The sequence below is a fragment of the Colias eurytheme genome, chromosome 10, assembly GCF_061535395.1.
Source record: "Colias eurytheme isolate Ceu_HAF_F1 chromosome 10, ilColEury1 Martin Lab GWU primary, whole genome shotgun sequence".
NCBI lineage: Eukaryota > Metazoa > Arthropoda > Insecta > Lepidoptera > Pieridae > Colias > Colias eurytheme.
Window position 1 is genome coordinate 2,385,663 of NC_142989.1, and position 27,157 is coordinate 2,412,819.

At 33.2% G+C, this 27,157-nt stretch overlaps 2 protein-coding genes across 2 annotated transcripts in view; both read right to left on the minus strand.

Moving 5' to 3' along the window:
- Positions 1-27,157, minus strand: part of Fas1 (fasciclin 1 Fas1 domain-containing) — a 69,069-nt gene that overhangs the window by 12,339 nt on the left and 29,573 nt on the right. Inside the window, exons 2-7 of the mRNA XM_090106168.1 lie at positions 13,753-13,891; positions 12,430-12,608; positions 8,851-8,990; positions 6,642-6,738; positions 5,162-5,339; positions 2,635-2,795 (exon numbers count right to left, since the gene is read on the minus strand). Coding sequence (XP_089962294.1) covers positions 2,635-2,795; positions 5,162-5,339; positions 6,642-6,738; positions 8,851-8,990; positions 12,430-12,608; positions 13,753-13,891 — 894 coding nt within the window. The remainder of the gene's footprint in view (positions 1-2,634; positions 2,796-5,161; positions 5,340-6,641; positions 6,739-8,850; positions 8,991-12,429; positions 12,609-13,752; positions 13,892-27,157) is intronic.
- LOC149905040 (uncharacterized) lies at positions 19,996-21,222 on the minus strand. Its single transcript, XM_090106498.1, has 2 exons — positions 20,163-21,222; positions 19,996-20,053 (listed from the first exon to the last, which is right to left on the minus strand). Exons 1-2 carry the CDS (start codon positions 21,220-21,222, stop codon positions 20,019-20,021), a joined length of 1,095 nt encoding a protein of 364 aa, XP_089962624.1. The 3' UTR covers positions 19,996-20,018.

Consider the following 27,157-nt stretch of genomic DNA (forward strand, 5'->3'; position numbering starts at 1 on the left):
ATGCATACATTTATCTTCTTACATGTATGATTTATATTTGTGTTAAAATAATATACTACGTGTGAATAAAATATGCTAAACATGCAAAATATACTTACAATGCCCTAAAGTTGATAATTCATGCGGGATCCACGGATGTGCGTAAACATGTGAAAATTTAACTCATATTATTACTGCTCTTAAGTACCAATAATACTAAAACAATATGTTCAATTTTAGCATATATACTGCGGGGCAAACGATATGTAAATTCTTCCAAGCACTTAAAGGGCGGGAATAGGGTTGCCATTTTAAAAACTTAATGGTATAAATTCTTTAGTCGTAATGTCTTATTTATTATTTTCAATAATTTTGTCCTGCCATTTAGGTATATATTATAGTCTTAATTTAATTAAATTCAAACGGAATTGAATGGCATTACAAAAACATCCTCATTTACTCAAACTTAATCGACTCAAAAATTATCTATGAAATTATTTTCCCGCGTGCATTTAAATACTCTGAAAGTGCTTAAGTCCTCTCAACAAGTCCGAGTTCAAGCTCTCGAGGAAGCTTTCGAGAGCTTACTGTTAAAGGATGGCAACCCTACCTTTAAAGTAGCAAGGGCGTGCTCTATCAGGATTTATCAGTCTCACGTCTGTCTAGCTCGGGAAGTACAAGTGAAATTGAAACACCATTTGAGATTTTACACGCTATACAGCATGTACTTGTATAAATGTATCTCATTCTTTATATTCAAATTAAATTATTATATTTTAAAATTTAAAACATAATTGTATATTATTGTAGCGTTACATGATACATGTAGAAAACATTTCGCAGTGAGTTAAGTGTTTGTTTTACAATTTTACATTATAATCATGTCACGTACTTGTATACTGGCAGTAATGAATGATGAAAGGGGTGGGACTTTAAAGTGGTTTGTATGGAAGGAGATAATGTGATGTTTTACATACAGAAATATATCGTGGTTACACATTTACCGTTTACCGTGATACAAATTTACCAGTATGCAGCTTTAAATGTTTATTAAATTCTAAAGAAAAAATGAATATAAGTATAATAATTTCTGATTAAACCTTGTAAAAGAATATCATATATTATAGGACATTGTTATATATGATTATAGTCGAGCCAATTTAATAGGCAACATTTGACGTCTATCAATTTTATCTTCGAAGAGAGGTAACCTTCTTAAAAACATCGATTAAAGTGAATTAATCGATACGGACTTGAAACATTTGTCAATCGAACTTGAAACACATTTATTAATTTATGATGATTTTTTATTCACAAGTAATCAATGCATTCGATTCTAGATGTCAGATTTCGATTTTTAGCGTAACGTCTCTGGTATTTAAAAAGAAAAAAGGTTTATTGACACAAAATTGTAGCGACGTCAGTTCTTTAAATCAGAAATTGTTTATTATGTTTAGAATGGATTATCAGTTATATGAAATCTTAAAATTACTTGTATTGGTCATTATTATTATAAATATGTAATCGTACCTAATTGAAAAAAGTTAAGCAAATGTGCAGTTCTAACAAAACGAAATATCATGTTATTTTAGGTCGTCGTTACTAGGTTGCATTGTTGGATTTTGTTGAACTGTCAAATGTTGCCTATTAAAATGGCTCTACAACAAATAAATAAAAAATCGTGTCATCATTTGATTATCTCTTACCTTTTAGCCACAAACGATTGAAACAAGATAAAGTGTAATAGTGTAACAAGTAGAAAAATAAATAATCAAATATACTATTGGGATCGCAAGACGAACACGTAATTAATTATACTTATTTCGCATGGGGGAGTACGAAATCTATTGAACTACGTGCGCCTACTGGGCAACTTTAGCAGTTTGAGCATTCAACCGCTTACCAAAGTTTCATTTTGCTCCTCAGAGTCACATGCAGACTAAAAACGACAACTTTTCAAACAAAACGACTTATCACTTTTTCATAAGCCAGATCTAAAGTTACCGAGAGGCTTGGCTTTAAAAATAGCCAACTAATTTAATTATGTCAGTCACGAACCATCTTTAAAACGTGCTCTTTTAAAGAAATATTAAAAAAATTAACAGGACATTACAAGAATAAACATTGAAAAATAAGTAAAGAATCGTTCATTTTACCTTCATAGCCTGGTTTCCATATAATGAAGCCAAAAGGTAACGACAGGTTTCAAAAACTTTGTTATTCAATTACTTTCCAAGACCGCTGGTTTTAAGCGAGAATTAAATAAAGTACAACGATAACAAGATTCTCTAAATTGTACGAACAACTTTATAATTCAATACAATGGAACAAAACCAGAGTTTCTACATTTATAGACAATTATATCATAATTTGAAGTGTTTTAAATAATTATGAATTATGATGTCGGTAGGATATTAATTATTATTAAATTTATTATAATAGATATCGAAGATAGAAAGAAAGTTAATAGAAAATAAGGACGTCGAAAACGAGGACTTACTTTTGAAAATCCATTGATTTTCTGCTAAAGTTTATCAATACCCAAAACTATTTTTACAATACCACAAATTACTAAACAAATTTCTCGTCTGTGTATATTATATTCAACTAATATATAATTAAACTAATAATATATTAATAACTATAATTACTGACCTTCAAAAAATCAACGACGGTTGTATCGACCACCATGAGAGGGCGCTGTATGAGATGTACCACTCCGTTCTTGACGGGAATGTTGGCGCGCACTATGTCCGCCATCACCACTCCGCGGCTGTGCTTCGTGTCACCGGCCACGGTATTGGATTTCACGTATGCTATAATGTACTCGTAAATTATGAATTTGTTCAAAAAAGTATTTATATTGAAATTTCCTGTATTAGGTGTGTCAATATATTATTTCTTCATGATGTGTTTCAATACGAGGTAAGTATAGATAATTGATACGCATGAGGATAAGTGTCAAATACAACCTAAATAATAATTAAATCGTTTTAAAAAACTTATCATTGACAAGTTCGAATTAAATCTCTGCGTTTTAACTGGGTCAAAATCGAGTCGAAGTGGTTTACATACAAAACATATGAAAAATTAATATCAACTCGGAAGCTTTTCGATAAATATTTTTTTTTAATCATGTACCAGTTTTTCGGAACGCTGTTATGACATTTAAATTAAAATTCTGTGATAACAGTCGACTTTATTCTAGAAGCTGAGTCTAGACATGGATAAAATGGGACGAGGTGCTTTCACGAATTGAATTTCTGCTTTTGTCACATGTTCAAACGTGTGTAGTCTTCTTAACGGAATCGAGTTAGTTTTCTTAGATAAACAAATAGCAATGTTTTGTTACTGAAAATGCAATCGTTATAATTGGAGAAATAATTCTCCATGTAATATAAAATGTTCTATTTCCCAAACAAATTTACAGTATCATGCATAAAATAACAGATACATACTTTGTTACGATCAAACATTACGCTGCTTTGTACATAAAATAAACACTGTAATCTGAAAGAGCTTGCGATGATAATACAAGAGGTATAATATTTCTCTTATTTAGAAATATGAAATGTAAAGTTTAATTTTCTGAGTAACGTTATTTATTCAAATCCTGAGCTGTTTGCATTTCAGCGCGCTATAAAAATTACAAAAACTGAAATAAGTCGGAGGGAAAATTAAACATTCTGCACGCAAGCCCTTGCATGTATATTATTTGAGAGGACATCAAATATTCACTTGGGAGATGATTCTGTGGCTGTTTGATCTCCCGCTACAATTTCTAAGAGATTCCTTTTAATTGAATAAACACGTTTACTTAATAAATTAACGTTAAGTTAACTTCAACTGCTAAAATGTTCAAGGCTTTAGCTGTATTCAATGTGCAGAACTCAGATATAAATAAATTAATAATTAAACTACTAATTTGTTATGGCTTCGGAAAAGATACTTAGTGATTGATTTGATAAAAATTCTCGGTATACCTAATAAGAATTTTTTCATAGTTAAGAGAGTTTTCCTCTTTTATTTTCATGGGTCAAAATGTTAAAGCAGGCAATAAAACAGAGTAAGCAAAATTTATAAAACGTTGCGAATCAGTCTGAAAGACAGACGCCTATCGGATTTGTCGACTCAAGTGTAAGGGAAGGTTTAAAGGAAATGTTCTTTAGTAAGCTATATTCATCGGAAAGTACCTATTTTGCGTTACAAGGTAGAAAATAATATTTAAATTACCTATTGTTATTTATATACATTAATTATCCTAGTATTGAATGGTTTTTTCGTAAGGAAAATTAAGTTATCGCAACAAAAAACTATTTAGTTTATAAACGAATTCTTAAAAAATACTAAAAGAAATTACGTTGTTTTATACAATACTCTACGTATTATTTTGAAAAAAGTAAAGTTCATTCACATTTAAGTAAAATGTAGAAATAGGCCAACCCCGCTTAACGTTGAGATAACAATGTACCTACAATGATTTTAATTAAACTGCCTACATAATATGACACTTATATTTCAGTTGCTTATTGTTTTTTGAGGCGGCGTTATCTTTATCTCAAGAGAAATATAATACGCACTTCGTAATTAAGGTTCTGGGTCAAAACCGGCCACTGTGATTAATTGAAAGAAATCAAATAATACAAGATTTCTTTGATGTTCATTAAAAAGTAGTCCTTAACTTGAATGTCATCTTATTTCCTTTTCTAACAAGTTGAAGTAAAAAGTTCAAGCGCCATTCGTGCTGTTTTTTTTATTAAATCTGGAGCACAGGTCGGAAGAAGCTTTTAGAAAATAAATCTTTTGTGTAGTTTTCATTATTTGAAAATCGAAAACGTGTTCGTTCGTGGACTCTCATATAAACTAGAGTACCTTAGTCTACAATGTCACGTATGCGTGGTTGTAATTGTATTTACACGTTTAAAGACAGAAATTTGGTGGAAAGCTCCTTCTACTGGTTAAGAAACAACGAATTTAAATTAGGGAAATCAACAAAAGCACAGACTAAACATTAGTTAGGACATAGACTACTAAAAAGTTACCATATGAATTTTTTCCCAAAATTAAAACGAGAGTTTAAGATGCTTCTCAACCAAACCTACCTAGAATAAAATATTTATATACCTACACGCACATTCTTATTCCCGTAAAACATACATAATACATAGCGTGTGTAACTCACTCAGTTCCTCCTTCCCATTCATGGCCGTAGTGAAGGATATGATCACTTTAACATTGTCCCCGAACGCGAGGCTCTCGAACTCCTTGCCGTCGGGGGTCGCGTGCGTGAACAGCACTTGTTGCGGGATCACGTGCCCGTCCACCACTTTACCGTCGATCAGGTCCGAGCGGGTGGTTGGCTGGAATGTATAGAGCTATTCACGTAACGCAGGAAATGTAATATAACTAGTAACCTATTCACGTAGCTTGACACTGGAAATGTACGTAGGTAAAGCTGGCTATTCACTGGTATGTACGTAGCGTGGAAGATTCTTGTTTTAACTGTAGGTACAGTACTCGTCATGTAAAAAGAACGCTGGTTGAAAGTGATGGGGTGTGTTTTGGCATGTATCGAGTTTAGCACGAAAGTTATTTGCTGCTTATTTTATTTTTGAAGTAGACTCTCGAGTCGTGGCTTCGCAACTACATATTTGTTATTCTTATACCACCTCATAACACCAAATAGACCAATAAATCGCCAATGCGCAGCTTAACCGTCAGCGTTCTTTTTACATGACGCGACCTATATTGTTGATAGTACTTACTGTAGGATGAGGGGGGACTAAGTGTGCTTTTCCACCAATAATGTGCGAGGATGTGTGTAGTGAAGAATGTGTTTGTAAATAACCAATAGTATTGTTTCCACTACTTTAAACGCTTCAAACTTCAAACTGAATGAAGCGATATGATTGGTCCTTTACAAACACATTCCTCGCTACAAAAAGCCCTAAAGAAGTATCAATATTGTAGTGTGAAAAAATGACAGAGCTGTTTAGGTTATCTAGCGCCATAATTTTCACAAACTGGAATTAAACTGCTTTAAGATATCACGATAATCCTCCCAGTTTGTCAAAGTTGCGTCGACTCAATATTATAAGTAATTAGATTTTGGGTGATTTTTTAAAATGTTCCTTGGAAATACTGAAGAAGACGTAGAAGACGTGAAGAAGACGCAGTTTGAATCCATATTACCTCTGTGGTGTTTAGAAAACTTTGTAAGTAAAACAAAAACGAATTTATGATTTTTGAGTTGTCAATAGAAAACTTGTGAGGACTAATGTCTTATTGAACACAATATAAAACATTCCTTCGTATTTGCTTATCTTCTATGCAGATAAGTTTTATTATTTAAAATACGCCTGCACGTTTTAATGCTATTTACAATCACTAAAATATGCTAGGAGAATATTTTTGCTTACGAATTTCAAAGAAATAATGGCTATTTACAGCATATATTTTACAGCAAGCGCTTCCTTTGTCTACTCTCTGTGTGTGATAAAATAAATTTTAATTAAAGTGAGTCTGTCAGTTGTCGGTACATTTTGTACATATCTTTCACGTCACTTTTTACTTTGTAAAGTTCAGTCTTATTAGGTCACATAAAGTACGTAAAAGGGTAAAATAAGAATAAAATCATAAGAGACTTATAAAAAAGAACATACCTTAAAACCCTCATCTACAGGAATGAAGAAGGTATGGCGTCCATCAGCATTGAAGACATCTTTCTTTTGCAGCTGGTTAACTTTCTGCCGGAACGACCTACAAATTAAAATCAATATAATTATGCTATCATCATTTACGTATTTGAAATTAACTACCTAGGTAAGTAATAAGTTTTCAAACATTTTTTTATTTAAGACTGTAAAAAAGTTTTTTTATCTATATTTTTGCCATATCATTACTTATATTATTTGTTTTCATAAACGCATAATTAAAAAAAACTGTAGGTATTTAATAATAAAATATTTTGTTTTGCAAAACACATTAAATAATTATATGATTCGAAATCTGTAGATTTAAAGAAAAAATACGAAACATATACAGAATATTTCAATACAAACCTATCAAAATGTAAAAACAGAATTATCATAATATTCCTTTACCACTTAAAACATAAAATATCACAACACCAATTCCACTGCTTAAAAATTATTTTGTACGATGTTTGTAATGAAGTTCGTATTATAGGTTAACCGAAAACTTTTTAATCGAAATGATTCCATTCCATTCGCGCGTTCCATTTTTAAACTTCAAATTATTGTAGGTTGCCAGTTTTGTTGTAAATGCAAAAAGAGGTTCCAATTACCATAGAGGTTTTATAACTGTATAAAAATAATTAAGCATTTTAATCGAACGTCGTTGTCGTTGATTATCCAGAAAATAATTGTTACATTTTAATATAAGCACCGTTAGCTTAATAATAGCGATGATTTGCTCAATCTCCTCAGTCGTAACTCCGCTTTTCCGCTCAGTTCAATATTTTCCAAATTAGATATAAATAACCAATCTTATTTACGAATAAAATATTGCCGACGGAAACGTACAATATATTTTATATAACAAATCCTGTATTGATTTACCACCCACAGTACATTTCGTGGAATATTATTATAAACTGTGCTAATGAAAATTGATAATTAATATATTAAGCAGGAAAATTGGTAATATGTTTATTGTTTAATCGGATTATAAAGAGAATTAATTATCTATTTACGGTAATCCTTTATATTATTAAAATGACAAGGTGTGTTTTTCGCAATAATATAATAATTAACCTTTTTATTACCACAGATTATTAAATAGTCACTGATATTATCATATAATATATTTTCTGTGGATATTACTGAGTCGTGTTATTAGCTCGGAAAGAAATGACTATAGGAATTTAACTTTGAAGAATTCGCGAGCGCAGCTAGTTACTCTAATAAACAAAACAAACACAGGGATGTTTTAATACAAATATAATGCAATGCGAAATGAATATTGCTAAGACACAATTTGCTTGGACCGAAGCCTGAATCAAAACTACTTGGAAAGCCATTTATTCAGAGCCTTGTTATTCAAAGTTGCAAATAGTGTTATCATTCAGTTCACCTAGTTGAAACACAACTTTAAATTAGTTTTGCTGTGAATTTTTAATGGCTAATTGAAACAAACGTACAGTACGTAATTATGTTAACATCATTGCACGTTTCGTTCGCTGGTTAAAGCTGGCTGAACAAACTCTATTTCGCTCGACTGCAACCCAAACCTAATCAAAGAAGTGAAAAGTTGAACGCTCCTCTTATGCTCGAGGAGTTATTATCGATCAAGCAATTTATCGAGTGAATAAATATTTTGTTCTTGTTTCCATTGCTGATAATATTATAAATGTATGTTTATTTCTTAGACTAATGCTTCAGCAACTAATAGAAAAAGTTATAGATGTAAATACATTTCAACTGTCTGCGAAGTTGGCAAATATTGTGTATCATAAGCTAAAAGTAACTTTGACATGTGAATTATATTAAAAGGAATATTAACGGAAAATTTATGCTTATCACGAAATTCTTTTAAGTAAATTCACACCTTTCCTGTATAGAAAGTATCTACAATGTTAAATTAATTGATTCATAATTGCTAAAATGTAAAAGGTGTGTGCTGAACATTGAGCTATTATTACTACGTAGTAATAGTATATCAATGGTGCTGAAGAGTTTGTTTGTTTGAAAGCGCTAATGTCATGAATGACTACTGGTGGGAATTGAAATATTATTCATATAATGTCTAGTCTAGTCCATAGAAGTGGAGCAGCAATGAAAAAATGTTGGAAAAATGTTCCTTCTGAGTGCAGACTAATTTGGATAAATTAAGTAGTGAATAGAACATTACCTGAGTCGATGTTGGCCAATATCGAACACGTCGGAATGTTCCAGAAACTGATATGCATTGGGGTTGTAAACAGGAGAGCCGATGGAGCTCGGGCCGTGAGGGAGCAGCGGTTGTAGCACTTGGTCGATCACATGGAGAACCTGCGTAAAATAATATTGTTTGTTAAATTAAAAAAAAAATAATGCTCTAAGTTTTTAATTTGGGTAGACGAAACTGTTAATACATATAAAACTGTACCTTTATATTTTATATCCGAATCCATTATAAAATTCATACCCAAGTGGCTGTTTTAATTATTGACATTGTACAGTGTACCTGGTACTCTGACTAACAGATTGATTGATAAATACCGAACTGTAGCGTACGTAAAAATAGAAAAATGTTAGATAAAATTTATTAAAAAATCAAAACGAATATCTACGTCATTCTTTTACAAAAACTGTAAACAATTGATAGGTATAATATACGTTTACGTATACGTATACATACTAGTTTTTCACCCGTGGCTTCGCCCGCTTTATCTTAAACCTAATAAATTAAATACTAAATACGTTTTGAATTCCTCCTCATCTCCATCTATTAAAAGAAACCGCATCAAAATCCGTTGCGTAGTTTAAAAGATAAAGCACACATAGAGACATAGGGACAGAGAAAGCGACTTTGTTTTATAGGTACTATGTTGTTATTCACGTTTTGCAGGGGTGGTTCTTCAGTCTTTAATAACACCAACAATGTTTACACATTCCTCGTGTGAGCAGAAAAGTTGCTAGTTGAGAGTTCATACTATGAAAGCGCAGTGTGCATATTAAGCATAATGAGCCTGTGTGAATCAATTTGATGGTACTAAAGTAAGGCACAAAGCTAGTGCTATTTGTGCTTCTGCTGTAATTACATAACTTTGTTATTGCATTTGGCATCAAATTATTCCTTTAGAATGTGTTGTGAACGGTTTCCGATTCGTCGTTCATCTTCATTAGTGTACTCGTAACTGCAATTAGTAAATTCACTGTTCTACGTATAGATTTTAATTTTTAAGATTTAAACGTAAATGTATTGAAAATATACAAATATTGTGTTCATAGTTTCACACAAGAATAAACATTCATATAATTTTCATTTTAGGAAGAATAAAGGTATTTCAAATGAGAATACATTAGGCATTACGTTTAAATATAATTGAAATTGCAATTCTATTATGTTGGTAAACAATAAAACAATAATTTAGTATTTCGGTTTTCGAGCAGTATTCACTCATATTATCTATTCGTTGAAACTAACCAAACGCTAATTAGCATAATTTATTAATAATAATGTATTATTAATATTAATATATTTTTTTATATGCAGAGCTATAGAGCGAAAGAAGTTTTTGACGTGACAACGTCTTATAATTCGATAGAGCCGGCTGCACGCACGAAAAAACATGACTCATGCGACGTTACCTCGCTCTGAGGCGTTCCCTGTGAGGCTTCAAGTGCAAGCCAGAGCGCGGAACGAGCGACAAAGAAGCACAATCGGTCGTTGTCACGTTCAACTATCGTCAGTAAACCGACTTTACAGACAACCAATGTTTTATTTAATAGTTATGTTAACAATACCATTTTCGCAATCTTACAACAGGATATTGATCTCAAAATAGACGACACTTCCCACTTCGTTACATGTCAAGTTGTTTGTTTCCTGGTACAAAAATAGATTCACTCTAAGCAAGATGAAGTAATCGAAAAGTGAAACAGTCGAGCATTGCTCCATAAGGTGGGACATACAATAGAATTATTAGACTGACCGATTGGCTTCGTTGGTAGTGCCCTGCCTTCCAAGCCAGAGGTCGTGGGTTCGATTCCCACCCGGGAAAATATTTGTGTGATGAACATGATGCTTGCTCTGTGTCTGGGTGTTTATTGTCTATATATGTATAAGTATTTATTTAAAAATTATATATGTATGTTTATCAGTCATCTGGTTTCCATAACACAGGCGAAAGGTTAGTGGGATCAGAACGTGCCGTGTGTGAAAATTGTCGTGAAATATTTATTTATTTATTAGGTGCTACTAGAAAATGACAGCATATAAAAATATAGTGTTTGCCGGAACGAAATTTGGCAACAGTGACAAACTACAAAGACTAGACAGCTATGCAGAAAATATTAGAGTGCAGCCTTTATTACTTTTTCTGACAAATATTTGGTTTCTTTGAATAGGGTAAATGAAAAATAGGTGTATGTATGCTTCAATGAAGTTTTGGTTGTATACAAAATATTTTTTATTCATTAGAGCGTTGTTTGATGTGGACACTCGTGAAATTACTGAGAAGAGTTAAGATGCTTGCTTCCAGGCGTGCTCTAATGTAATGAAAATATATTTATAAAGTTGCTTATAATATATTTTATTACCATTTGAGAAAAAATGTATGTAACTATTAAAAACAAAATCTCTTAAAAAACACCCGCTAACAGGTAACTTTTACAGGAGTTTTCAACTGCAATATGCTGACGAGCGCAATCTTCATCAGGCTCTAATGAAGTAACGAAGTTATGTACAAACCCCTTAAGTTCTATAATTAACCACGTACCAAAGAAACATTTACATTCTTATACGATAAAAGCATGAACTAAAAATTACTCGATATACTTGTTTGTGATATCTTTCAAAGAATCTTTAACAACAAATAAAGTCATGGTAGTCAGTCACGTAAAATCCAAACAGCGAAAACTATGTATGTATGAAAATGTGAAAGCTACCGTGAATACAAAACTAAATAGAAACAAATTCTAAGAGAAGGGTATTTAATCACGTATGTATAACATTTTTATACAAAAATAAATGTTCTGTATTATTATTTTGTAACCGAGTAACATTTTATTTCTTTATCTCATATTCATAGCTTCTGCCCATCTACAACAATTTTACTTTATTAGTTTAGCAAGCACAAAGACAAAGGCTGGCCAAAAGTCTTCCTTCCTTTATGCTCAGAGTATGATAAAAATGTATAAGAATAAATATAATTTCGCAACATTCTGCAATTTTAAAATTTCATTTTCATCTGCTAAATGAGAAAAACGACAGCACCGAGTTCTTTTGTAGAACAATAAACATCGTAAAGTACGATTAAGCATCTAAATCCACTATGTACGGGCTTCACAAAAATTACGGTCGCTGGGATTCCCATGACAGTCAGATTAGTCTTTTAAGCCCTGCTATATATTGTCATCTCGATGCGAAAACGCAATAAAAAGTAATAACTTCCCGCCTTTAACGATCCACGGTTACGGTACACGTAAATAGGTATGAAATTGTAAAGAAATAATTAATTTATTGGTATAAAATGAGAAAATATTAAATTTTAAATACCGTTCTCCTGCAAATCAACTTCAACGTTCTATTAAACTTTAAATTTTATTTAACTGCAAAACTGCAGTTAAATATTGCATAATAACGTGGAACAAGAAAAATAATAGAAGAAATGGAACTTTTCACATTGGATTTCCTTTCTATCCCTTGAAAAGTGCACCTAGTAATACGTGAAGCTTCAAAGGGATCTATAACATTAGATTCGTATGATATTAAATATACCGTTACCTGTCGTTTGCCGTTCCTATTCGTGGCTTGATATGATCTCGAGACGTCGACTTTTGCGTTATTGACGTAAATGTCATCATGTTGTGTGTCCCGCCGTCTCGTCACAAATAACGGAGGGTTGCCATCCAGTTCAGAGGATATTGAATAATCCAAATTCGTCAGCGTTGTCGCCAAGTTTGCTGGGAAACATAACAACAGTTAGACGGTGATCAGGGTGATAAATATTTTTAATTTATTGATAAGTTGCAGTAGGAAGCACGATTCGCTGCAAAAACTCTCTGAATTCAGCAAAACATTTTTGTAGCGTCTGTGTTTGATTAATAATAATTACTAGCGACCCGCCCCGGCTTCGCACGGGTGCAATGCTGATACTAAAATATACACTACAGAAAAACTTTTAACGTTGTATATAAAAACATAGCGGCCCGGCCGGCCGGTACCGCCGCAAACGGTACGTCCCGCAATTTTTAAATCTGTAATATCTTCGAAAATATTCACTTAAATCATACGGTGTAAAGGGCCATATAGATCTATATTAAATGAACAATGTATTCAAGGTATTTAATTGGTTAAGGATTAATGCTGTATTGGTTAAAATCGCTTCGAAAATTAGCCATTATTTGTCGTAAAAAGTAAACGACAAAAAAAAGTTATTGTGGGTTATCCATAAGAGATAGACATATGCCATCGCGGACTTTTCTGTAGACCTTTTCAATGTGTACAATACTTAGTACATTATTTTGATAAAACTCGTAGGGTTCAACCTGCGTTTGCAATGTAAGCGGAAGAAATGTAATTATTTACGACATCACATTAGAAACCTCAAAAATAACAGTACTTCTCCACTATTTAATGGATGTTATTATACATATAAACCTTCCTCTTGAATCACTCTATCTATTAAAAAAAACCGCATCAAAATCCGTTGCGTAGTTTCAAAGATCTAAGCGTACAAAGGGACATAGGGACATAGGGACATAGGGAAATAGGGACAGAGAATGCGACTTCACTACATAGTATAAAACAAAGTCGCTTTCCCTGTCCCTATATCCCTATGTCCCTATGTCCCTTTGTACGCTTAAATCTTTGAAACTACGAAAAGGTCTCTTCTAGGCTTATTTATATGTTCGTTATCGATGTAATTCTGCGTAAGATGCTTGCTTGTGTGGAGGTGGCGCTTTATTAAAATAGGTCATCTTTTTTAACAAACTTGGGACCAGTATTGTAAACATTAACTCGCTAGTAAGTAGTATGTCATTATACTAAACATATCTATGAATAATAATTAATACTTCTTCAACATTTATCAACTAAGCTACTTACATATGTGATAAAGTACTAAGGAGTCATCCATTTCCCCGTTGTACTTTTGGAAGGCCGCATTGGTGGGGGCGAACAGCGTCATCTGTCGATACTGGAGGCTCATGTTTGCTACCACATTCCGCTCCAGGAGTGCCAGGAACTGAAATAGATACACTTATATGAGTACATTTAGAAATAACTTCCTTAATAAGAGAATTAAGATACATAAAAACGATAGATAAGATCTTTTGATTTCGATTATTTATTATTTATCGATAATTAATTCGTCATGTTACCACTTTATCATCTAACTAATATCTATTACAAAGCACAATTTTGCCATGATATTGCAAACTATAAAATAACAGTAGGTATGTTGTTATAAAATTACATGCGAAAAGTGCTCTCTCCGAACAACATTAATTCAATTGAGCTTTGTAAACAAATAACACCCATTTAGCCTATAAATGGATGGAGGCATTTATTGCAAGCGAAAATGTATTTTATGATCTAGTATTAAGGGTTTAGTATTAAACAATTTTTAAGTGTCAGCAAAGCAATTGGAATACGAAGATAACTGATAAGCAATATACCTAACTACCAATCTTAAGTATTGATATCTATAGTGGAGCGAATCTTAAGGGAAATTACAGGAATCAAAGGAAATAGCTTCCTTCGACCCCAAACAATACATTCGAATCGTGTTAATAAACTGTAGTGTGACGTCGGTCTTATAAATAAGAGATCAGAAGTTAATGAGTCCATAGACGCAGATGTTGGTTTTATTAGCCAAATTGTACGAAGTAAATGTAAGTCAGACACTAACTAGCTTCGCGCAAGCTTCTATAAATGAATATTTTCGAGATTACTCCTCTGTATAATGCTTTATACTATTATTGATTTTTAAGAATAATTTTCCAAGTTCAGCTTAAATAAAAGTAAACGAACTTAAATTATATATGGTCATTATATTGTCATCACTATTCAACATAATTCTAGTGATAAATAAAATGTTTAAGACAACTTATAAAACTATAACTTCGATTAAATTCCTTTATATTTATAATCACTTTTCGATAACAGTAGCCCTCATATTATGGTCAGTAAAAGAGCTCATAAAACCAACACACGACAGGCACCGATAACAAAGCCCGCGTGTGAAACAACCTCATATTACATAATTTAATATTTTGCAAGCTAATGAATGAATTAATGTCAACGCTGAGCAAAATGTTTATAAGCATTTTAAACATTGTTTAATAAAACTTTATGTTATACACAATTTTATAATCTCACTGAGTCACCACCCAGTGCACGTTTCATAAACACTAATGGCACATGTTATTTTAGTTTTATACCAGGTTCAATTTTAGATTGAAACAACTATTGTAAACAATGAAACTTTTATCCAAACATTTTGGTCGGAACGCGGTAGGTATCAAATTTGCAATTAAAGTTAAAATATTATGATACGTCGAGTTAGCGTCCGCACTAGCCAGCAATATTTCAATACCCCAGGGCTACTTTAAAATTCATCGCAGTTTATAGTCAGTCTATTAAAAACCTCATTAATAATGGGAGAAGCGCGGGTCTGCGCATCCTGCTTTTTGTTGACGGCTATCTTGGCATTATTATGCAGTCAATTTAAACACTAATAGGTATTCAAAAGAGGCTGAGGAATGACATTACACTATATTGTGTTAAAATAAAAACGTACTTGTAATAAAACAGTCACCATTTTTTAAATTAAAGAATTTATTGAAGTGAAACTTCTTTATCGGGGTTGGACAAAAATTTAGTGTAACATTTTTGCGTTACGCCGTACGCGTGACATTTTTGCGTTACGCCGTACGCGTGACATTTTTGCGTTACGCCATACTCGTGACATTTTTAAGGTCATAAAGAAGTTTCACTTCTTATGTGTGTACTCTAGTACACGCATTCATTTTTTTTTATTGTTAGAGGATATATGTATAGTCTGCTCTTAATTAAACTTTTACGTAGTGTGTTACTTTGTATGGTAATGGCAGTAATGAACTCCCAGCTGTATAAAATAAAACCCGTTAACTATTACTGGATGAAAATATGTCAGGAGTTCTGTCTTTATTACATCATTCACTTTGAAGGTAATTTAAAGTTTTATATAAGATAAATTTTTGTCTAAATTTAAAAAAATGAACCGATATAAGTACTCTTTACTCTTTACCTATTATGTACATATCGAAATCGAATCGAAGGTCGGTTTTACTCTCAAATTGTCCAAAAAAGTACCATTATCTTCCGGACCTCGTAAAAACGTCCAATTTATTGTTTCTCGTTACAGATTATAGCTTACCTTCAGGATCAAACGATTTATTTGACAAACGTGATGATGTATGGCACTAAATATTAAAAGAAACGGAAACAGCAATCCAGTGTGAAAAGTAATACAGAAAATGCCTGAAAGATTTGCTAACCATTATTCGTATTCGAAGCAGATCGCTTTTAGATTTTGATGTATTTCCAACGTGTGCCCATATTGGGCTTAGATCCGGCTCGAGGCAATTCGATTTAAGCCCTTGCGAATAGCAAGACCGTTTGCTAGTACAGAAATGGCCAAAAGGCTGAATAAATTACTTTTGCTAACGCTTCTAAAAAATAATGTAGATATAGGTTACAGACAATACACTTGCTTTGGTATCAAACTTAAGTTTACAAAGTGGTAGGTACCTATTACTGCTTTGTGTGCACTTCATAAAATATGATTTTATATGTATTACAAAACTAATATACAACAAATTACGGATCACAAAATCCAAAATGTATTTCTATTTTGTGTCCTTTTTGTTATAAATAATTGATCATATCTGGTTACAAAAATGGGAATAAAATAAATTAAGCACCAATGTGAACGTAACATTGATTAGAGCGACCATAGAGCGACCATAGAGCGACCCAAAAATGGGTTAAGCAGTCGTAAACCGAATAATTGTGATACAAACGGGACCAGACTATAAATCGAGAAGATTTGGCAACAGAATATGGGGCGTTGTGGAACAAGGGAAGTGGAGTAAGGCTTGTATCGACGGCGACAGAGCGGCGCCGGCTGGCCAGACGGAGGGAGTTGGAACCAACGCAAACTGTGTTGATCTGGCATTATCACTGTATGGTATTTGAGGCTCAATTTATATTAAAACACAAGGATGATGCAATCACTTTTATTTGACACAACAAACTGACATACGATCGGTGACATTATTTGTGTGTACCCTCACTAATATACTACAATCCCTCCACCTTTAGTTACAACTTAATGACTAGGTATTACAAAAATTTACGTTTTTTACGTATACGCAAAGGATATCTACGAGGTGTCAACTGATCGTCACTCCGGGGGTCTATAGGGGCGGAAGGAGAACTCACGCTAGTAGTGACAGAGCTTCCTTCAGAATCTGAGCCAACTGGTACCGACTCACTCCTCTCCTCCTCTACCTGTTCTTGTTGAGGAGCTGGCGATGACAAGACGTTTGAATCATGAACCCCCTGCAATTGCGGTGGATCTTGTTCCGTAACATGTTCCCCAGGAACTGAAGATTCAGTCACCTCATTAGAAGTGTAGTCCCCGAAGCAACTCACATCATCAGAAACATGTTCATTGTATTTTTTAGAACCCTTATAAATCAAAATTTGGTCTATATGTTTGCGAACGTAGACATTTTGTTCTGGTACATAAACCAAATACATCCTTGAGCCAATGTTTTTCTTAATTATACCAAATTTATAAGTATGTTTGGTTCCATTTTTATAATAGTGTTTAAACAAAACTTCATCTCCGGTTTTAAATATAATTTTACGATGACCCCCATAGGCGTTACTTTGTGAAATCTGTTTAGCATGAACATTATCCTTAATGACACTTGACAAAGACTCTGAGGTTGGTGAAGTGCCACCAGTCACCGTACTACGTTCACAAAGTAAATCTAAACGGCAACGTAACTTACGGCCAAACATCAACTCTGCGGGAGAGACACCGGTAGTGCAGTGAGCCGAATTTCTATAATTAAATAAATATTCGTATAATTTATCAACCAACATTTTGGAGCTGCCTTCGTTTAAAATCACCTGAATGCTGCGTTTAAATGTTTTCACAGTATTTTCGGCCTGACCGTTAGACGCTGGGTGGTACGGTGCAATGGTTACATGTTTTACTCCATTGCGTTGACAAAAATTTTCAAAATAAGCTGAACAAAAATTAGTTCCCTTATCCGTCACTATAACTTTAACTAAACCAAATCTACTAAACATTTCACTGACTCTCAATACCACCGCTTCACTATCTGTCGTTGACATAATAAAACATTCTACCCATTTAGAATATGCATCAACTGCTACTAAAAAATTTTTATTGTTCAACGAAAACATATCTAAATGAATGCGCTCCCAAGGACGCTCGGGGTAGGACCAATGGGCGAGGGGCGCGCGCGGGGGGCTGCTACGAAAAACATTGCAAATACTACATGAACCAATTTTTTGCTCAATATGTTTATCGATGTTAGGCCACCACATACGAGTGCGCGCTTCATTCTTAGTTTTAACGATTCCAAAATGAGAACTATGCAATTCATTCAATAAACGTTCACGTAAAATGGTAGGGATTACAATCTTATGGCCGCGCATAATGCAACCATCTTCATATGAAAGTTCATTTCTACACATAAAATACGGTTTTAAATCTACATCCGCAAGCTTTTTAGGCCAACCGTGCTTAATGAAATTTATAATTTTAATGAAAATATTATCATTTTCAGTGGCGCTCTTAATTTCGTTAAAAGATATAGGTTTTAAAAATAAATTCGCAATAAAATTAACGTATGAACATGAGTCGGTTGTATTTAAATCACATTCAGATTCAGACGGAATTTCTAGAACCGATCGAGACAAAAAATCTGCAACATTGTAATTGCTATTAATATATTCGATATTAAAATTGTATGCCGATAAAAATAACGCATATCGCTGCAAACGGTTCGCAGCGAGTTCGGGAATACCCTTTTTTGATGCAAATATCGACAACAAAGGCTTATGATCAGTTCGTAAGGTGAAAGGAACAGTACGACCGTACAAATAATGATGGAATTTTTTTATTGCAAAAACTATAGCAGATGCCTCTTTCTGAATCTGCGCATAATTACGCTCCGCGGACGACAACGACCGCGACGCATACGCCACTACCCGCTCAGCGCCGTCCGGCTGCCGCTGTGCCAGCACGGCGCCCAGCCCCGCCGGCCCCGCGTCTGCCGTCACTATCGTACACAGCTCGGGGTCGAAGTGAGCCAGCACCCGATCCGAAGATAATTCTTGTTTAATTCTACAAAACGCCTCATTCTGTTCACGGCCCCAAAACCATTTTGTATCTTTTTTTAGTAACAAATGTAACGGATCCAAAACACTCGATGTGTTTGGTATGAAACATCTATAATAATTTACCATACCTAGAAAAGATTTCAACTCACTAACGTTCTTTGGGCAACTTGCGTTTAAAATAGCTTCAACTTTTTGTTTTGATTTATGTAGACCGTTTTTATCTATGACGAAACCGAGATATTCGATAGATGTCTGAAATAATTTACATTTCTCTCGTTTTACACGTAAACCCGCATCCTGCAATCTACTCAAAACCAGCTCTAATCTCTGCAAATGCAATGCTTTTGTAGGACCCGTTATCAAAATATCGTCCAAAAAGACGCAAACTCCCTCAATACCCACCAATAACTGATCCATAGTACGCTGAAAAATGCACGGAGCGTTCGATAAACCAAAAACCAGTCTATTGTATCGAAAGAGACCCAAATGAGTGTTGATACATGTCAATTCTTTGGAATTATCTAATAATAATTGATTGTAAGCCCTAGAAAGATCTAGCTTAGAAAATTCTAACCCTCCGTGTAATTTAGAAAAAATATCTTCGATTCTAGGCAGCGGATAATTATCGATGTACAGCACTTTGTTTAAAGTTACTGAAAAATCCCCACAAATTCTTATATTACCGTCGGGTTTTAAAACGGGAACGATAGGTGTTGCAAAATCAGAGTAATCAACCTTTTCCAAAATACCTAAATCAAGTAAACGATTTAATTCCGCCTCCACTTTAGTTTTCAATGGAATCGGCACCGGTCTAGGTTTAAAAAATTTCAATTGACTCCCTGGTTTGATTTTTAAGGTCACTTTATATTTATTAAACGTACCTAAGGTATCACTAAAAAGTACAGAATATTTATTTAAAATCTTATCTGCAAGTCCGTTTGATTCTAAACTGTTGTAGTTACACGAACTAAACTCCAAACTAAAAATAGAAATAAAATCACGGCCTAAAAGTATCGGTTGGTTTTTGTGTGTGTTTACAATAAAAAAATTAATCGGTTTAACGATATTATCATAGGTAACGTTCATACAAATATAACCCAATGGGTTAATTCTAGTCCCGTTATAACAATTAAACACCACACTACTCGGTTGTAACAACAGTTTACGTTTAAAATATTTTTCATAAATAAGATATGGCAAAACGGATACTGCACTACCGCTGTCGATTTCACAAATAAACTTTAACGAATCCAACAACACCGAAAGACGCATAGGTTCTCCATTTAAACATTTAATATTAAATAACTCACCAACTTCAGAGTCCTCGCCGTGCATTTCTACATAATTATTACGCTTAACATTAACGTTACAAACTCGTTGTAAATGCCCTTGTTTACCGCACTTATTACAACTATAACTTTTAAAACGACACTGCTCTTTTGAATGGCCTTTACCACCGCACACTACACATAACACTTTCTCACTGAAGCTGGGGCCCCGGGCCGCCCTCCCGGGGGCGCCGGGACGGACGGCGAACACACCAACCGGACCTCGTTCAACTCCCGGCTGCAAACTCGCCGATGATGCCGAATCAGCACTTTGCAATGCCAAGCGGGCACACTGCACGCTTAATGCCATCTCCAACGCCTTGTTGAAAGACAAATTATCGATATTCTCAGCAAATAACTTTTCTTTTTCTTTGGCATTTACTAGACCCAATACGAATCTATCACGTAGTGCTGTGTCCAATTCGCCCTTGAAGCCACAATGTTGCGCTAAATGTCGTACTCGCGCCGCCCATTCAGTTAAATCTTCCCCCGGTCTTTGTTCAGCCTTATAAAACAAATATCTTTCAGCAAAAGTACTTCTCTTCGAGATAAAATGATCGTTTAACTTCTGTACGAGTGTGGCGTACTCGATGTTTTCTAAATCCGAAGGAAATACTAAATCTTTAGCGACGCGATAAGTGTCTTCTACCAACGCTGTCAACAACAACGCGCGGCGCTTCACCCCGGCTTTGTCTGTATTTTCATCAATGCTGTTAGCCGTGCAATACTGCTTAAAACGACTAATGAATATACTCCATTCTTGCGCGCGGTGGTCGAACGTGAGATTGCTGCCAAATGATGCATTTCCAACAAAAGACATATTTCACTGTATTCTTTGTACTTTTTCACGTGTGAATTACTATTTCCTCGTCGCCAATTATGGTATTTGAGGCTCAATTTATATTAAAACACAAGGATGATGCAATCACTTTTATTTGACACAACAAACTGACATACGATCGGTGACATTATTTGTGTGTACCCTCACTAATATACTACACACTGAGAATGTTCATTACATTTTGGTAATGTTGGAAGTAATTATTGAGTTGCATTCTGGTGATCATTCTGCACATGGGAATTTAAATTTTGAACTTTCTATGTGAATTGTTAAAGAAAAATACAGTGTTTTTAACATTTATTTATTTATTTAACACTTTATTGTGCAAGAAACAGAAAATATACATAAAGATTACAAAAATAAGATTAAAAAAAAGCGTAAAGGGCGGCCTTATCACTATGGGCCTTATAACATGTTATGTATCAGTAGTTAATTTTGTTATTTCAGAGCTATCGAACCGAACTTTTTCACAGATGCATCGTAATGAGTGAGAATTTTCCTGCAATTATAATTAAAACGTAACCGAAATTTTAACAGTATTAAACAGTTTATTAACGCTTCACCCACGGGAAAATGATAATTTTATCACCACAGCGATCCGGTCAAAACTGATAGGTATGCTATAAATTTTCAATCGACTACAAAAGGAGATAGTCAATTTCAGTGCATTTAGCTAATCATCGGATGCTATTTTAATATTTTAATAGATGAATGATCAGTATTCAAATTGTGATGTAGGTATGTATATTGTACATATATAAATTTCAGATTTAAACACAGACTACGTAAATAAAATACTAAATTCATACGTATTTCTTAGCAAGTTGGGTTTTGTACACGTATTTTCATTTCAAAGATAATGTTATACCTACGTGTTGTAAGAACAAGTTAAATACGAATTTACATGTTTAAAGGAATATGAAAAATTAAACCTCAGCTGAAGCTGAAAATATATCACAGTTCTTAGACGTTATTGAAAATTTATAAAAGTACCTAGGTATGTAAGTTCTATTTTTTCTAAAAGTTACTTACTCGTATTGTTTTTACATTAACAACTCTAGTAGATAATTATAAATACCAAGGTTTTAAATAGTAAATAGATATTATTTTTCACTATGTTGATTCTTTTGAATTTTTCTTTTAACGAATTCCAGAGAAAAATTATCAAGTAGTTACATTAATTATTATTTTTTTAGAAAGAACATATTTTTTTCAATTTAAATAAAACTGCATAATCTCCATTGCAGTTCGTTTCATATTATAAAAACTACGAGTTTCTTTATCATTTCATACCTACTAAATACTAATAATAAATATTAAATGTACTGTAGGAGGAAATTCAAAATATACTCTTACAATGGATAAAGTAAACACATTCCTACAAAGAAGTTCGTATTTATTGTTCTTTATTCAAATAGCATCAGATAGGAGGGACTCATTGGTGTCAAGATTGAACAATGTCCACAAACCCTTTGTTATACGCGGTTACTCATAAAAATAATCTATGCATGACTGATCACGTTAATCGATAGCTGTATTTTGTATCCTTATACTGGGAAATCGTAGGGACTTTCAATAAGGGAACATAAACAGCGTAACATGTGGCAGGGCCATGAAAACCGCAAATGGCCTAGCGCTCCACGAACAATACCTTTGAGGTGCCGCTTGTCACAACTGTCGTCTTTATACTGAAGGTAGGTATTTTCTTTGGAATGTATAATTTTGTATTAAGCGCGTGTGTGTGTGTGTGTGTGTGATGCGCTTTAACAAGTTTGTATGTCTGGCTACGCTACGGTATTTTCACGACCGGTGTTTTTCAATAACGATCCATAGTAATAATAGGACTCTATAATTATAATTATTGCCTTAATTGTTTTTAAGAATTCAACTTTTAAAATAATAAAAACATTATCTTTGATCCATTGCATCATCATCATCATAATTATGAAAAGAAAAAGTACTTAATGCTACCTATAGCTCGAAACCTCAAGCTATAAAAAGCAAGCAGTTTGACGTGAAAGTTATTGTTCTATCACAATAGCCGTAAAATATCTCTTTCGCTTTTTCTTTATAACTATTCAATTAATTCGCTTTCGAATTACGCATACTCAGAGGTAACTTGTGATTATAAAATAATAGAATCCGAACAAAGACTATCATCAGATTCCTAGTTAAAGCCCTGTCAATTAAGTTCTTTGAAGAAAACGAAGGAGCGTAAATGTCACTACAGCCGGGACGAAAGGATAATCGAATGCAGATGCTTCGCTCTTCTTGACTTGTTTTATTTGCTAGTTAATCTTGGAGTTAAATTAATTTACTCGATAAACCAGCGGAGCTCTCGGTTAAATGAAACGAGTGAAGCGCGTGCCCGAACTATTTCTGCTTGTCGAATTTTTAATATCATGGAAGTTAATAAATAGGAAGGTAATTAGTAAGTGCATTTAAATTTTTTACGTTACATTACAATTATTACAACCGCAAGTATTGAGAACCTATCCCCATATTATCTCATTTAATTTTTACTTTTCAAAAAATAGATTAAGGTACCTAATTCGTATGAGTAATAATAATAAGGATCGTACACAGAAATTGTGCAATATGCGCGCACACACTCGTACATTTCGAGGTGTGAAAACGATAAAACATGTGTCAAAGTACTAAGCATGTATTAGCTTGTATTGTTAGTTGAACAAAACTGTAATTTCACACAGGCATTTTAACGCTATGCTTCCCCATTCGCCGATAAAATCAGTCCGCACCCCAAAGTTGTACTTTTCAATTCCTCGCTTGCTTTGTTGACAGTTTAATTCTAACGTTAAACTACATTGTTATACCCTAATCTTGATAACAATGCTTTCACAAATCAACCGCCCGAAAGATGCCTAAGTGTTAATCTGATTTAAACCTTTGAATGCACCCAGCGGGAGATGGCGGCAATATTTTACAATATATATTTTATATTTCGAATTTAAATCATTTAAATTTTGGTATGCATGTTGGGTTCTTTACGGCCCCATACTTAACATAATCTTTATCTAAATCCTACACTCATAAGCCATGATCAGTTCTTTCACATTTTTAATTTTTTTTAAGGAACGGCACAATATTATGTAGTCACGAAAATTGTATGCCAAAATATGAAACAATCATACAATTACGCATACAATAAAAGCTGCTCAATTAGGTTAGGTTTAATCTTTATTGAGATTTAATCTTTATTGTGAATTGAAAAAATTTATAACCTAAACATATTAAAAGAAATGTACCATTTTTTGGTAATCATGTGTTATTATCTAAAACTTTAAATATTTTATTATTTTTAGTTTTGTCATAACAATTGACCAGAGTAAGAAAAAATTTAGCCTATTTAAACGCCAAATTTAGATTATTTGCGTTAGTATTTTATCTCAATAAACTGGCCGTCTTTTATTGCATTCAGTTGCTTCCAATAGAGTGCTTGTAGATTGTGAATGGAAAGCAGTAAGTCCTGAAAGCTTGATCGAATTTTCCTTCAACTGTAATGGATACGAATTTATCTGATGAAATAAAAATAAAGAAATATTAACTATCTTTCTCCAGTAAAAAAGTAATGGTAAGGTTAATCTGGTTTGGGAAGGTCTGTCGTCGATTTGGATTAGAGAATTTATCTATGGTCAGATGTAAGAGCGCATAAACTATGTAATTTGCCAATAAAATAAATATGAATTTTATGTTAATCATAAATATACTGACAAAACGTTTCATTCATCGTTTTGTACTGTCTAAAAATAAAGATATCGATGTGTTTCATATTCATGAAGTTTCAACACATTTCGAGTGTAAATGCTTTAAGTATTTTCGCCTTCAAGTTATATATTTCTAAAGAAAATAAATTTGTATTTTTAATAAAGCGGTTGGAATTCTTTGCTATCAAAAAATTCGCTTCTTAATTTTGTTATTGAAATTGATGTAATTCCCTCCTCACATTCTTGGCCACGAATGGAATGATAAAAATTAAAAAATAACTTTTTAATATGAAAAATTTATTAAATATAAATGCCGACAAAAAACGGAATGGTTAAAAATTTTGATTAAGCTCTAACATCGAAACTTTATGTCATACATTTGTCATGCATAAGGTAATTATAAATTCGCAAAGTATTTTAACTACGGTAACTTCGCAGTTCGCTATTAATTACACCTTCGTCGAAAGGTTATTTCTGCTACAAAGTTTGCTTTTTTAATTGAATAAAATTGTGTATTTCTTATCCTCATTAAAGAAGGTGTTTTGCTATTCGCATAAAATAAATTGTGATTTTAACTAGTTCCTACTATTCATTAGTTTCTTCATATACGTAATCTATCTGCATTATTGCCCGTTTTTTAATAAATTAAGAGTTATAATTCTTCCCCATTTCATCATTCACATTTCAGAATAAATTTCACGAACTTCATTATTATCGCAACATATTCTACAAACGAGGCTTCATCTCACAACGTTGTTTACGACTGACATGGGATATGGTTCACATTTATTTGAATAATTAAATCTAATTGTAATATAAACAACACGTGTGTTTATTACAAAGTACAAACTAACCTAACTATTTAATCATATAATCTAAGCTCGTAATAAGCCGCGAGGTGACAATAATAATGGTTTTGTTTTTTTTTTTAATATAAGAGCAGGTCACTGAGCAGGTGGATCACCTAATGAAGTAACACCACCGCCCATGAGCACTCACAAAGTTACCTTTGCGAGGCTGTTACCGGCTGTCGAAGATGGATGTTTATTGATAAATATAAATCTAAAACTAATAAGTATTTAGTGTGTTACAACGTGACAAGGGAAGCAGTGGGCGTAACTATTTTAAATATATGTATAGGAAATTTACAGGTGCAAGTGTACACAATTCAATAAATTCAAAGTTATTCAAGTGAAAGGAACAAGCTTCGGAAGACGGGTCATATTTACAAGCAAACATGCGCTCGCTGTCTTGTTGTAGTATGTTAAATTCCACTATTTCTACCCTACAATCACATCCAGGCACATGTGTGAAATTAAATCGGAATGTAGAATTGTAGAGAATTGAGATAACAGCAACATTGTGATACATTACCAACAGTATTGTATCTATTCTCAACTCTTACTGTAATGGTATATTATATTAATGACCTACGTATCGTGGATGTCCCTCGAGTCTGACCAATGTATGAAATAATAATATATCACTATAATAACCTCTGTTGCACATGTAATAAATAATATAATTAACTACAGTGATATAACTGATATACTGTTATCCTACCGTGTTTAGGAAATTGCAATTAAAACACTCAATGGATTACATTTGATTTTTGAAAGTTTATGAAACATACATTCATTTTAATAAGTTCTCTTTGGTGTGCATTGATATATCAGAGTGTAGTAATCGAGTGTAAACAAAAGAGAATTTGTTTGCAACTTAATTGTTTTTGCTGTTGAGCAAATGTAATTGTTAACGGAAGCGTGAATTTTTAAATGCCATCTTCCGTTGTGAAAAATAAATGATATTTACTGTGTTATTTTGCATTTTGTGTTATTTTCTTGATGATCTAATGTGTATATTTTGCCTAGTGAAGTTTTACCTTAGAAAAGTAGATACTTTTTCCCAATAACGAATGAGATTTACATGTCGAATGTTCGCAGTAATGTTAGGTAATGTATTTTTCGATAAATGATTAATAATTATATCTCCATACTCCCCATAACAAATGCCAAATAATTTATGTCACACCAGCTAAAGTCGATAAAAATCAAACAGAAATGCGCTTTGAAAAAATGTATTACTGATTCACCCTTTTATAAGATTAACTTTTCAATAAGCGTGGAATCAAAAGACATACTATGTGCATTGCACATACAGGATTCCTTTATAAGCTCATAATCTTATTA

Coding starts and splice junctions, on each gene's coding strand:
- LOC149905040 (XM_090106498.1), bottom strand. CDS start 21,222: ATGTCTTTTGTTGGAAATGCATCATTTGGCAGCAATCTCACGTTCGAC. Junction 20,054..20,162: donor TAACCCATTGGGTTATATTT/GTATGAACGTTA, acceptor TTCTATTTTTAG/TTTGGAGTTTAGTTCGTGTA.